Source organism: Desmodus rotundus, chromosome 5, assembly GCF_022682495.2.
Source record: "Desmodus rotundus isolate HL8 chromosome 5, HLdesRot8A.1, whole genome shotgun sequence".
NCBI lineage: Eukaryota > Metazoa > Chordata > Mammalia > Chiroptera > Phyllostomidae > Desmodus > Desmodus rotundus.
Genome location: NC_071391.1, coordinates 28010469 through 28023568, shown reverse-complemented (window position 1 = coordinate 28023568; position 13100 = coordinate 28010469). Strand labels below are relative to the sequence as shown.

At 35.6% G+C, this 13100-nt stretch overlaps 1 protein-coding gene across 1 annotated transcript in view; it reads left to right on the top strand.

Annotated features, from left to right (window-relative positions):
- Positions 1–3334: 3334 nt before the first annotated feature.
- ANO3 (anoctamin 3) overlaps positions 3335–13100 on the top strand; it is a 286084-nt gene continuing 276318 nt past the window's right edge. The window contains exon 1 of the mRNA XM_053925078.2: positions 3335–3837. Within this exon, the coding sequence (XP_053781053.1) occupies positions 3672–3837 (166 nt within the window). The 5' untranslated portion in view covers positions 3335–3671. The remainder of the gene's footprint in view (positions 3838–13100) is intronic.

The following is a 13100-nucleotide window of genomic DNA, read 5'->3' as shown; positions in this document are numbered from 1 at the left end:
CCTTTATAGTAGCTCCTGAAAACCCTTCTCCCCACTATCACATTTGTTCTTATTCTTTGAGGTGGAGATAACTTGGGTTGATGAGAAGTGACCTTCATTTTACTCAATTCATGATCTGTACCAATTGCTATTCCTATGCTAGGATTTTGTTAAAATAGCCAAATTCCTGACTTACACACTGGCTTAGCTTATGCTTCCACCAGCAATAAGGAACTTGGTGCCACTGTTAATGGAAATTTGGGAAGGAGATTTTGAGGAGTCAAGGTATGTGCTAAAATTTCACTACTGAGAAGACTGATTTTCCTCAATTTCTTGGGGGTTTCTGCAGTTAGCTGGGGAACGTCCCCTTCTTTATCTTGCCCTGACATCCAAAGAAATGACTATGCACTGATATCTTGTTTTCTTACTGTGATTTTGGAATCAAATGATGCTTAGGGACAAAGCTACATAACCTGACTCACCTTACGTTTCTCCTGTTCTGAACTAGGGAGGGGCGATGGCTTATTCATGGTTGTCCAGAGTGAACATCTTTGCTTACTTCTGGGCAACTTCTTCTTTGCCTTCATGGAATTGCCCATTATTCAATCTTTTCAGAGCTCACTCCCACCAGATATTCCAGAATTTCCTCAAATTTTCTGATAACTCACTGTTTTGCTATTCTTAGATTTTTAAATTTTTTCAGAATAGAAAGTAAACATCCAGTTCAGAGTCATTCTAAAACCAGAAAACTAATAAATATATGTCTAGTGGATTGGTTCAAATAATGTTTGGGAGAGTAAAGCATCTGAGACAATGAAAATATATTGTCTGACATACATTCCTAACAAATGTTCACTTGTGGACTTGTGAATCTACTAAAAACTATAAAAAGCAAGCTTATTATACTTGTTCAAAATGTACTTTTATGGCATACTTAAAATTGCATAATTCACACTAAGTTTAGCTGTTTTTTAAAGAAAATAAAGTTAGATTGGCAAGTTAAGAGAACTAAAACAGATTATACCTAAATTAGGCATGCCTAAGTAAAAAGGTTTACAAATGCAGCTTATGCTTTGAAATGAATGAAGGACCAGAGACCTGAATTTACTGTAACTACAGGCAAGTGAGTGGTTTCCATAGAAACAGAGAAAAATAGTTGCAGCTAGATCACCCACAAGGAAGGAAATTTTTGTGTGGCATTTCCTGCCATCCTCTGTTTGCACTTTTAAGAATAAAAAATTAGAAGACGTGTTCTAGGTATTAGGAAGATGACATGAGTAAAAATTTGATTCTGTTATTGCCTAAGATTTATAGAAAATTATTCTAAATATAACTATTAGCTGAGATTTCATGGAAAATACTTCACTAAAGACTTGAATTCTACAAAAGGTTGGGTAACACCTCCATCTTATGTAACGCCATGTGTCAATTGTATCTCAGTAAACACAGTGGGGTGGGAGGGAATAAAGTGCTTTCAACTGTCAAGTGTCAGTATACAACACAGTCTCATTAATGTAGTCACCCTATGGTATATTATATTCCCAGAACATATCCTTCTTATAACTGGAGGTTTCTACCATTTGACAAACGGCTTTCATTCCCCCCTCCCCCAGCTCCTGGATGCACCAACCTACTGTCTGTTTCCATGAGTGTGGCTCCTCTAGATTTCACATGTAAGTGAGATCATGCAGCATTTGTCTTTAGCTGTCCAACTTGTCTCACTTAGCAAAAGGTCACAGTTTTCTTCCATGTTGTCTCAAATGGTTTGAGCTTTTCATTTTTATGACTGAATAATATACCATTCTGTATCCCATTTATTTTATCATTCACCCACCAACTGACACTTAGGTAGCTTCCTTGTCTTGGCTATTGCGAACAGCGTTGCAGTGAATGTGGGGGTGAAATTATCCCTTCCAGATAATGATTTCATTCCTTTTGGATGTATACCCAGAAATAGGACTGCTGGATCATACGGCAGTTCCTGTTTTAATTATTTGAGGAACTTTCACATTGTTTTCCACAGTGGCTGTACTAATTCCCATTTCCATCAACAGTGCACTAGTGTCCGTTTTTCTCCGTGTCCCTGTCAACACATGTTATTTCTTTCTCTTTTATTTTTTTACCCACTTGCCTACCCTAACCCTTCCTTTGGCAAATATCAACTTGTTCTCTGTATCTGTGGGTCTATTTGTGTTTTGTTCTATTTATTCTTTTGTGGTTATTTTTAGATTCCACATATAAGTGAAATTTTATGGTATTTGTTTTTGTTTGAGTTATTTCACTTAGCATAGTATCCTTCAGGTTCATCATGTTGTCACAAATGGCTAGATTTCATCCTTTTTTATTGCTGAGTAATGTTCCACTGTATCTTTCTTGTCTTCTTTACCCGTTCATCTATTTACAGACATCTAGATTGCTTCTACATCTTGGTTATTGTAAGTGATGCTGCACTAAACATAGAAGTGTGTATACTTTTTCAAATTAGTGTTTCGTTTTCTTCACATAGATACCCAGAAGTAGAATTGCAGGGTTGCATGGCCACTTTATTTTTAATTCTTTGGAGCATTTTCATGCCGTTTTCCACAGTGGCTGCACCAGTTTACAACCCTATCAATAGCGCACAAGTGTTCTCTTTTCTCCACATCATCTCCAGCATTTGTTATTTGTTGACTTTTTGATGATTGCCATTCTGACTGGTGTGAGGTGATATCTCATTGCGGTTTTAAGTTTCATTTCCCTGATGATTAGTGACACTGAGATTTTCTTGTACCTGTGTGCCATTAGTATGTTTTCTTTGGAGACATACATGTTGTTTGGCCAATTTCTTTAATCTGATTATTTATTTGTTATTGAGTTATTATGTGTTTCATATATTTTGCATATTAACTCATTGTTTGGCCATTTTTTTAAAATCTGATTATTTATTTGTTATTGAGTTACTATGTGTTTCATATACTTTGCATATTAACTCTATCAGATATAAGACTTGTAAATATTTTTCCCATCCCATAGGTTACTTTTGCATTTTGTTGGTTGTTTCTTTTGCTGTACAGAAGCCTTTTAGTTTAATTCACTTTTTTTTCAGTATTTTACAAGCATTGTATTTATTGTGAGGAAGTCTTTTAATCTCCATAATCATAGTCATCTTTTAATAAATAGCAGGGACACAGTCTCACAGTCCTGACCCAGGAAATATAATTTAGGATTAATTTTCTTTCAAATTAAAACATTCCTCTGATGAGCTGCCCAGTGGAATAAAGTTGCATTCTCTGACAGTCGTTAGCCCCTCCCAGCTGATCTTTTGTATACAGGAATGTGAATGTGAACTTCTAATACCATGTTACTAAAAGCATCTCTCTGCAGCCTTCCCTATGTCTTCACTTAGCCCATGTTACTTTTCACTGTAGCCTCTCAGAGATGGGGATAGTACTGCTATCACTTAAAGGCAGCAAGATATCTTCAAGAAAAACAACTCTCAAATTCATCCATCCTACTGAAGCCAATTGCTTAGGAAAAGCATGTTACGGAAAACTTCTTTGCGAACCAGTTGTGGATCTTTTCTCTTTTGGATTTCCAAGTGAAAATAATTATTGGAGAGCCTAGAGTTATTACTGATTCCAATACAGTGATTTTTCTGCCTTCTATGATTTTTAAAACTTCAGTAGTGTAAACTTTGATTTCCATAGCTTTCAATGAATTTCGCAATGTCAACAGTGACGTTTGAACTGGATTATCTTTCTTCTGAAGGCTTCAGACACGAGCACGCTTCCAGCTCAGATTTTACTTTAACCCCTTTGACTGAACTCTCTGCTGATTCTAGTCAACTGGAACTTCAGCACCCCAATTTTGTCCCCACTGGTAAGCTAAACTTTACATTGATATTTTTGAGTATATTAACTTACATCTGTACTTCCTAATGTCAGATGTGTAAAAAATTAAATCATGATGTCACTTACTTTGTGGTGGTATGGCTGATGTGAATTTTAACTTTTTGAATTATTTTTCCCCAAAAATATATAAATAGATTTTTACAAAAAGTACAGAGAGATTTGCCAGTGGAGTGAAATTCAATGAACCCAGAAAACTGTTCATAGTAAAGTAGATTTTGTTTATTTGAATACTGAAGCTTTTTAAGGCTGAGTTTTGTTTGAGATGACTGATAAAATTAGGGATTTTATTTATAAACTTCAGAAAAAAACTTTTGCCATCTTCCATTTATTTATTTGTGTCTTCTTTTTCATAATTATATAGAATATAATATGTTCTTTAACTTCTTATTAAGAACATAAGCCAGGCAGTAAAGACAAATACCATATGATCTCACCTTTGACTGGAACCTAATCAACAAAACAAACAGGCAAAATATAACCAAAGACACTGAAATTGAGAACAGGCTGACAGTGACCAGAGAGGAGAGGGCAGGGGATAATGACGGAAAAGGGTGAAGGGTTTACAGGAACAATTATAAAGGACAGATGGACAATAACAAAGGGGTGTGAAAACAGGAGAAAGAGGTGCGGAGGACTGGGGTGGTGGGAAGGGGTAGGGAAAAGGCAGAAAACTGTACTTGAACAACAATAAAAAAAAAAGAACAACAGAATATTCCTTTTGGTTATATTATTTTATGACCTGGCTTAGGTTCCGTATCAGATGGCAGGATTGATAGATTTCAAAGTGAAGAATTTCTATTTTGATACCTACAGTGTTAAGTATCCAGAATTGCAGTTTTCATTCTTGCTCAGCAGGGTTGAGTAAATAATGATACACGCTAGTATTTTGCAGTTATCAAAAAGTTCTGAGGGTTTTGTTGATAATGAACAACTATGATATGTCAACAATGAATTAATTATACTTTGTAGGAGAATTTTGTATAATCAAAAATTAATATGCTAAATGTTATTCAAAAGGAAAAACTTTGTTATGATTTAATTGTTTATCTTTCCTCATAAAAAAAAGGCAGTATGATCTGAAAGTGAAAGTTAAACAAATAGTTTATAGCCCTGGATGTTACTGTACATTAAATTTTGTCCAATGAAAAGTACTTATAGGAAAAATGAATTGTATTTTGCAACCAGAGAATTCTTCTAACAGAATTTAGCACACTTACTTACTTTTAAATATTTGAAATGAAGTTTTATATCTCAACCAATAGTTGATTTGTTGCTTGTAGATTCTTTTGTATTCTATGCCTAATTTTACAATATCAGCCGTTATATAAACAGGAGATATCACATCCTTTTGTATATTTTCTTTCAACTGTAAGAAATCTCCATGTTATTATTACTACTTTTTGCACCTACAATTTAATAAAGTAGACAAGTCAGTTCTTTATAAATGAGCATAGCTTATTACAACAGATTTGGACAGGAAAAAGAGACTTATAAACAAAGTATGTGCCAATGCCATCATGATTTAAATAGCTATGTTCTTTTAACCTTGTGTTTTCTTCAATTTATCTCTGTCTCTGCACATCTATTTCTTTTTTTTTTCTTATTGTTGTTCAATTACAGTTGTCTGCATTTTCTCCCCAACCCAGCCAAACCCACCTCCATCCCCCACCCCCACCTTCCCCCTTGGTTTTGTCCATGTGTCCTTTATAGTAGTTCCTGAAAACCCCTCTCCCCACTATCCCCTCCCAACTCCCCTCTGGCTATTGTTAGATTGTTTTTAACTTCAACGTCTTTGGTCATATTTTGTTTGCTTTTTTCTTTCGTTGATTATGTTCCAGTTAAAGGTGAGATCATATGGTATTTGTCCCTCACTGCCTGGCTTATTTCATGTAGCATAATGCTCTCCAGTTCCATCCATGCTGTCACAAAGGGTATAAGCTCCTTCTTTCTCTCTGCTGTGTAGAATTCCATTGTGTAAATGTACCATAGTTTTTTGATCCACTCATTTGCTGATGCGCACTTAGGTTGCTTCCAGTACTTGGACATTGTAAATTTTGTTGCTATGAACATTGAAGTTCATAGGTTCTTTTGGATTGGTGTTTCAGAAAGATGCAAATTAAAACCACAATGAGGTACTATCTCACACTAGTCAGAGTGGCCAACATAAACAAATCAACAAACAAATGTTGGAGAGGATGCGGAGAAAAGGGAACCCTAGTGCACTGTTGGTGGGAATGCAGACTGGTGTGGCCACTGTGGAAAACAGTATGGAATTTCCTCAGAAAACTAAAAATGGAACTGCCCTTTGACCCAGCAATTCCACTGCTGGGATTGTACCCTAAGAACCCTGAAACACCAATCTGCACATCTATTTCAACAGATTCAACAGTTGTCTTTATGCAGCTCACCCGCACATCTGCAGCTTAGGTATAAACTCTTCCCCAGAGGCTGGAAGACACTTTTACTGTAAGAGTCAATATCCTGGCACTGCCTCAGATTCAGTGCAAATAGGCTAAACTCCCTAGAAATGTCTCTTCCTTCTTACATTCTTATTTTTGTCAGTAACCTCTAAGTCATCTCTAACATCCCTTAGCATTTATTGCAATATAAATTTCATGTTTATGTTTATGTACATTAGTTTAATATCTGTCTTCTCTACCTCTTTGTCCATCTCTATTGCCCCATCAGTCAATAGGTTGCCTGAAAATAAAGGTTATTTATGTTTTGACTCATGACCTCCTGGCTAAGAGACTGAAAGATTAGCCTCCTTCAAATCCCACAGTGAATGCACCTGTCTGGGCTTCAAACTGATCTTACTTCCAAGGTTTCCATTACACCTCTTGCCCATTGAGGGCCACACAGTCCTCCATAAGCACGCAGTCCTTCATGAGCTCAAGGCTAACCCATTCCTGCCTTTGGTTTGCAATTTCTACAGCTCTGTGTGACCTGGTTTATAAACCTGATGATCTATGATCTATATCTGTTTTTATTTTTTTCCAAAACTTTTTGCATCCTCATGTGACCTACACATATCCTGCAAGAATGAGTTATACCCCCAATCATTGTTCAGATTACTTCAAAGTAATTTCCCGTATTTCCCTTGCCTCTATTGATTAAGATCTCACTGAGATAAAATACTTTCTTATTCCCAAATGCCTATGGTTAACTCAAATGTCTACAAAATGTTTGTCCTGCATATTCAAAGCCTCACATTCTAATTTTGTTGTAAATACATAGGCCCGTGGCTCCTCTCCTGTGAGGTCATGCTTCTTGAGGATAGTTGCCCCTTCATAATTGTTTGTGCCTGTGCATAATACACAAGGAATACATAGGATTAGCTAAGTGATCAAATGTAATTTATCTTTTAAAGACTTTTCTTTATAGACAGTATTTGTTTAAATCATGTTACACATGTATTTTACCTGCAAGAACATTATGTTGAAATTATCACAGAATTTGTTACCTGACAGTACCATTGTGCAGGTTAGTGCCATTATGGAATTTGTCCTTCATTTGAAACTGTTACGGAGCATTATATATTCTAGAATCTATTCTGCATGATAGATCTTTTTGCCTTACTTCCAACAGAGTTAAGGTTGTATGAATGCATATAAAATATGTGAATTGAATATTTGTGATTGAGGGCTAGGGGCTGGGACCTATATGAACATGAGGTGATCGAGCTACATTCTTTCTGTCTCAGTGGTGTGGCGGTAGCTATTTGACATGCATGTGCACATATCCATAGCATGGAAAAATAAAACACAACAGATGACTGTTAGTCCTTAGAACATTTAGCAGGCCTGTCTAAGATGAAATATATTTCATTGTCAGCAAAACAGTATTTATAACTTTCACTTACATAATACCTTGAAGATAACTCATACCTATACAACCTTAGTAGTTCTCAATGTTGTCAATGAGGCAGAGTTCATTTATCTTTTTTTCAGTAGAAGGAGAATCCAAAGACTAGGAAAGTAATACAGTTAGACCCAAGTCACATACATGTAGTGTGTGTGTGTGTGTGTGTGTGTGTCTGTGAGGAGGTGGTGGCAGAGACAAGGATAGTTGAGGAGCTCTCAATCTATTTTTTGTCTTTAAATTTAGTATTCATTTTTCTCCTCAATACCACTTGGAAATTAAGTTTTAAAACAGTCACATGGGGGAGAAATGCTTCCTTGTCTTCAGAAATGGATTTTATCAGTAATCAGTAATAAGAATATAAATTTCCTGTCTAGGTTCTAGAATGTGCTTTCAAAGACTTCTAAGGCCATGACTAAATAGATCACCATCTATCATCATGACCTCAGGGTCATTGTCATCGTCACTGGGGTACTGATGATAAGCACAAACCTGTATCAGTGCCTGTGTGTCATGCAGTGTTCAAATGTTTTATATTTGTAAGCATATAATGTTTTATGTACATATGGCATATATAAACATATAATTTCATGTATAAAGATGTAATATGTTTATATGTAACTGTAATATATATGTTTATGTATGTTTATATTTACATACTTTTTAATCCCCCACATTCAGCCCCATAAAGAATTAGGTAACATTATTATTTCCATATCAAAGTATAAGCCAATCAACTAATATTGCCTAGTCCTTAAGAAATTTGAAGTGGAACAGTGGGTCACTCCCCACTATGAGATCAGCATGTTTGACACCCATGTGACACTGTTCCTTGTGACCAGCAGGAACAATGTGAATAAAAATATTTGTACATAAATGCAAAGAGTTCTTACCAATGATTCACATATATGCTTATAAAGTCTATATACCTGAAATGACCTATTATGTATCTATAATTCATCAAAACTCCTTTGGACCTAATTATGTTTTTGATTTCCATGAGTTTTTGTTGACTGTCTTTTTTAGAAGTTTAGAGGCCCCCATATAAAGAGCTGATCACTTGTTTATACTAGGTTAGTGTAATATTGCAGAATGAATGGATGACTGTTCTGTCTGAAGTTGTACTGGGGGCAATTTTAAAAGTTGTCCCTTGTTCTTGTTTGCAGTGTCTGCCTCTATGGATGTTTGATTCTTAGTTAGACTGAATTATGACTGTGTCTTCACATCTACTTTCTGTATGCTTGATGCTTCTGAATGTGTCTACGGCTCTTTCCAGCTCCTCAAAGATCCTACTTACCATTTTTATCTTCCAAGAATTAGTGTTATTCTAGTTCTAAATTAAAGTGTTGTTACATGATGAAGTATGGCATTCCTTTAGAATTTAAGTACCTCCATACAATTAGATTATCACCTCTTAACAAAAAAGTTATTTTATTTAAAAAAATTGTTTTGTTAGTTATCCCAGTTACATGAAAATAAGCCAGTACCAACAAATGTTAAATTGGACCAATGGCATACATATTTAAACAACATTGACATAATTCACATGGATACTGATATAATTACTTTACAGTGGTACTAAATATAAAATGCTAATCCCAAAGAATTAACACCATTTGTTTTTCATCTGTTTTTCCTTTTAAAATGGGTATGTTCCCCTGGTAGTTGTATAACATCCAGTTACCAAAAACGAAGATGCTATGTCTCATGACTGTCTGTTCATCACATTTCACATTAAAATAAATATCCTCCCTCGAAGATTTCTTGGTATCATGCTCCTGATACCAGATGACAATAAATCTGCTCTGCTGAAGTATAACTGAGTCATAGGATAATTAAATGCTGTGATTTCCTAAGAATAACAGATTTTAAGGTCTTATACAACCTCAGACAAATACCACATTTTCAAAAATGTATTACACTACCCAGGAGTAGCCAGAAGAGGAAATATAAACCCTTTATTAAAATTGTACCATACCCTCTTACATCACGCACATACACAAATGCATTCAGTCATTGCATTTTTAAGAAATTTTGACTATGTTTATCTTTTTGGATATGTCCTGGGACCCAGAAGTGACTGACCACTTGAATACAATTCCAGCTGTGTTAACATCAGCATAAATAAACAACCTTTTTTCTGTCAGGAGTAGTTTAGGGCTTTATGAGGAGGGCCTTTGGGATGATTATTTCTCTGTCTCAGGAAAATGAAGAGCGTGACTTCTAAGGATATGCAAGGAATTCCAATGAATACACTCTGTGTTTTTAACCTTGAGTTAGAGGGTGTACATGTAGCTAATTGCAGCCCAGAAGACCATCTCTGATCAAAAAGTAAAAAACAGGCCACTGTGTAAAAAGATGTTTGTTTAGTTAGAAGGAATTTGAGGTCCTAATTTCTGGAGATGCTGAGAACTATGGCTAGTTGTCCCATGACTAATGAGAGTGATGATTATACCATTACCAACTATTTGTATTTGTTAGGTGTCTACTCTGTGTCCAGCTCTCTGCCATTCTCTGTGAGAAATGTAAATTATTTGGAAGGTTCAATGTCTGCTCTCAGTGTACTCTCTAAATTTTCTTATGAAAAAAAATCCATATGTATGGTTGAAATAGCTCATCTTGCCAGTCTTATTCAGGGTAAAACATCAGCTGGGAGAATAGTGCTTTAGCAAGGTAGTTTCCAAAGCCAAAGTGTAGCATATGAAGCACTCGCGTTAGAATTATCAGGATACATGCAATACATGAAGACTTCAGGTTCCCATCCCAGCCCCTTTATATGTAAACTCTGTGGTTATAATCCAGAAATCCAGATTTTGGAAGTTCCTCGTGTTATGGACATACGTACTAAGTTGGAGAACCAAAGTTTTTGTCAATGGTCACGACAGGTTCATTGGAAAGAGATCCCTACAATGATCTTCTTAAGATATTTTTTCCAGATATATTTATTTTTTGAAGATTTTATTTATTTATTTTTAGACAGAAGGGAAGGGAGGGAGAAAGAGAGGAAAAGAAGCATCAATGTGTGGCTGTCTCTCACTGGGGACCTACCTGGTCTGCAACCCAGGCATGTTCCCAGACTGGGAATCAAACCAGTGACCCCTTGGTTTGCAGGCCAGTACTCAATCCACTGAGCCACACCAGGCAGGGCTCTAGATAATTTTAACAGTTTATTTTTTATTGTATTTTTCCATTACCATTTAACTCCCTTACTCTCTTCCACCTCCACTCGTTTCCCTCACCCCTGCAATCAGCACAGGGTTGACTGTGTCCATGATGAGTTCTTTCTCATTTCCGCTTGATCCTTCCACACCCTAACTCTCCTCATAGCTGTCATCCTTCTCTCTATCTGTGAGTCCATCTCTATTTTCCTTATTCAGTTTGTTCCTTAGATCCCACATATGAGTGAAATCACATAGTATTTGTCTTTCTCTGAATGGCTTATTTCAGTTAGTATAATGTTTGCCAGGTCCATACATACTGTCACAAAGGGTAAAATGTTCTTCCTGTTCATGGTTAGGTAGTATTCTACTGTGTAAATGTACCAGAGCTGTTTTATCCACTCATCTACTGATGGACACTTCGCTGCTTCCAAATCTTGGCTATTGTAAATAACACTGCAATGAACATAGGAGTGTATATAATCTTTCAAATTAGTGTTTTGGTTTTCTTTGGATAAATTCCCAGACGTGGAATCACTGGTTCATAAGGCAGTTCCACTTTTAAGATTTTTTTTAGATAACCTCATACTGCTTTCCACCATAGCTGTACCAATACACATTCCTCCCAACAATGTAGAAGGGTTCCCCTTTCTCTACACCCTTGCCAGCATTTGCTGTTTTATTGATGAAAGCCATTCTGACTGGAAGTTCCTCATGTTATATATATATATGCATTAATGTTTGAAAACTGATGTTTTTGTCAATAGTCATGATAAGTTTGTTGGCAAGGGCTCCCTACAATAATCTTCCCATTATGACAAGTTTTCCAGATAATTTTTATGACAGTAATCTATAACCAACTATAGCTCTATGTCAGTAGACTTTGTATAGTGGTTATTGATCCATGCATATACTTGACAGTGTTTTCCTATTTTTCTTATCCTCACAGATTATCCTCAGATGAATTAGGATTCAAACCTTTTTAATTATTTTTATATTTAGTGAATTTATTGAGGTGACATTGGTTAATATAATTATATAGGTTTCATCCAAACCCTTCTAAAAAGCCCTCCTTCTCATCCTTAATATGAAAGTTCTAATTTTCTCTCTATTGGATGCTGAATACCCACTTTTATGTTTTTGATATCAATATATAATGTTTATTTTCAACATTTAATCTTACATTTAAGTGTTTTAGCTGTTAGATATTGGGTGTAGATTTCCTTGTAATTTTATTAATAAATAACAAACTCCCACAGGATAAGAGATACATCGTACATCTCTTCTATTCCCCAGAGAGGCAATAGTAAAGAGCTCTATGAACAGAAGGAGCTGAACTGCTTGTTCCAAAAATGACTTTACAAAGATAGACCAATTGATAGGAACCTTCATTTCCTGTGTGGAATTTTAAAATTTAACTTTCATCTCTTAATGGCTCTACCTAGGGGCCTTCAACTCACTCTGTCTCAAGAAGAGCAATCCAGGTTCATATAATATGCATACATTGGCTGCCTTAGCAAAATGAAAAGTTAATGCTAATGTGATACTGTAAAACAAAATAACCTCAACAACTATCCTTTCATTAAATGCCTGCTGAAAATAATTTACTAGATGTTGAGTATATAATGAGAATCATGAGTTTAAAAGTGGCCTTTCTGATAACATACAAGGCAGTGCTAATGGAAGTATTGATAGTCATTGGCAGTGCTAATAGAGTCATTGCATTGCTCCATAGCGCCTGATGGAGTTCACTAAACTAGATAGAGGCAGAGATGAGAGAGAGATAGAGACGGGTATATAGATATCTCTTCCCACAGGGTTTCAGGTATCTTGTCTTCCTGATACCAGGTGAAAAATAATGTTTTTTTGGAATAGCACTTGATACTTTGGCATATCTAATGCTTTATACAAAAAAAAAATCAAGACTTGTAGTAAAGTATTGATGAGATTCTCAGGTTGACATGATAAAATACAACCAAAATCTTTATTCATAAAGCTCCTTCTGGGAAGCAATTGACAGAGAGCTCTCTTTTAAGTAATGGGTTTTCTTCTACACTATGAAATCAGGTTGGCTACCAATAATTTTTAGCCAACTATTGGAAATGTACTTTACTGTAACTGACAAGTATTATTCTCTTTTAAAGTACAATAGATTCAAGATTCTCTTGTAATCAATCAACCTCACTTTAAAACCAATGCTTCTTTTTTAAAA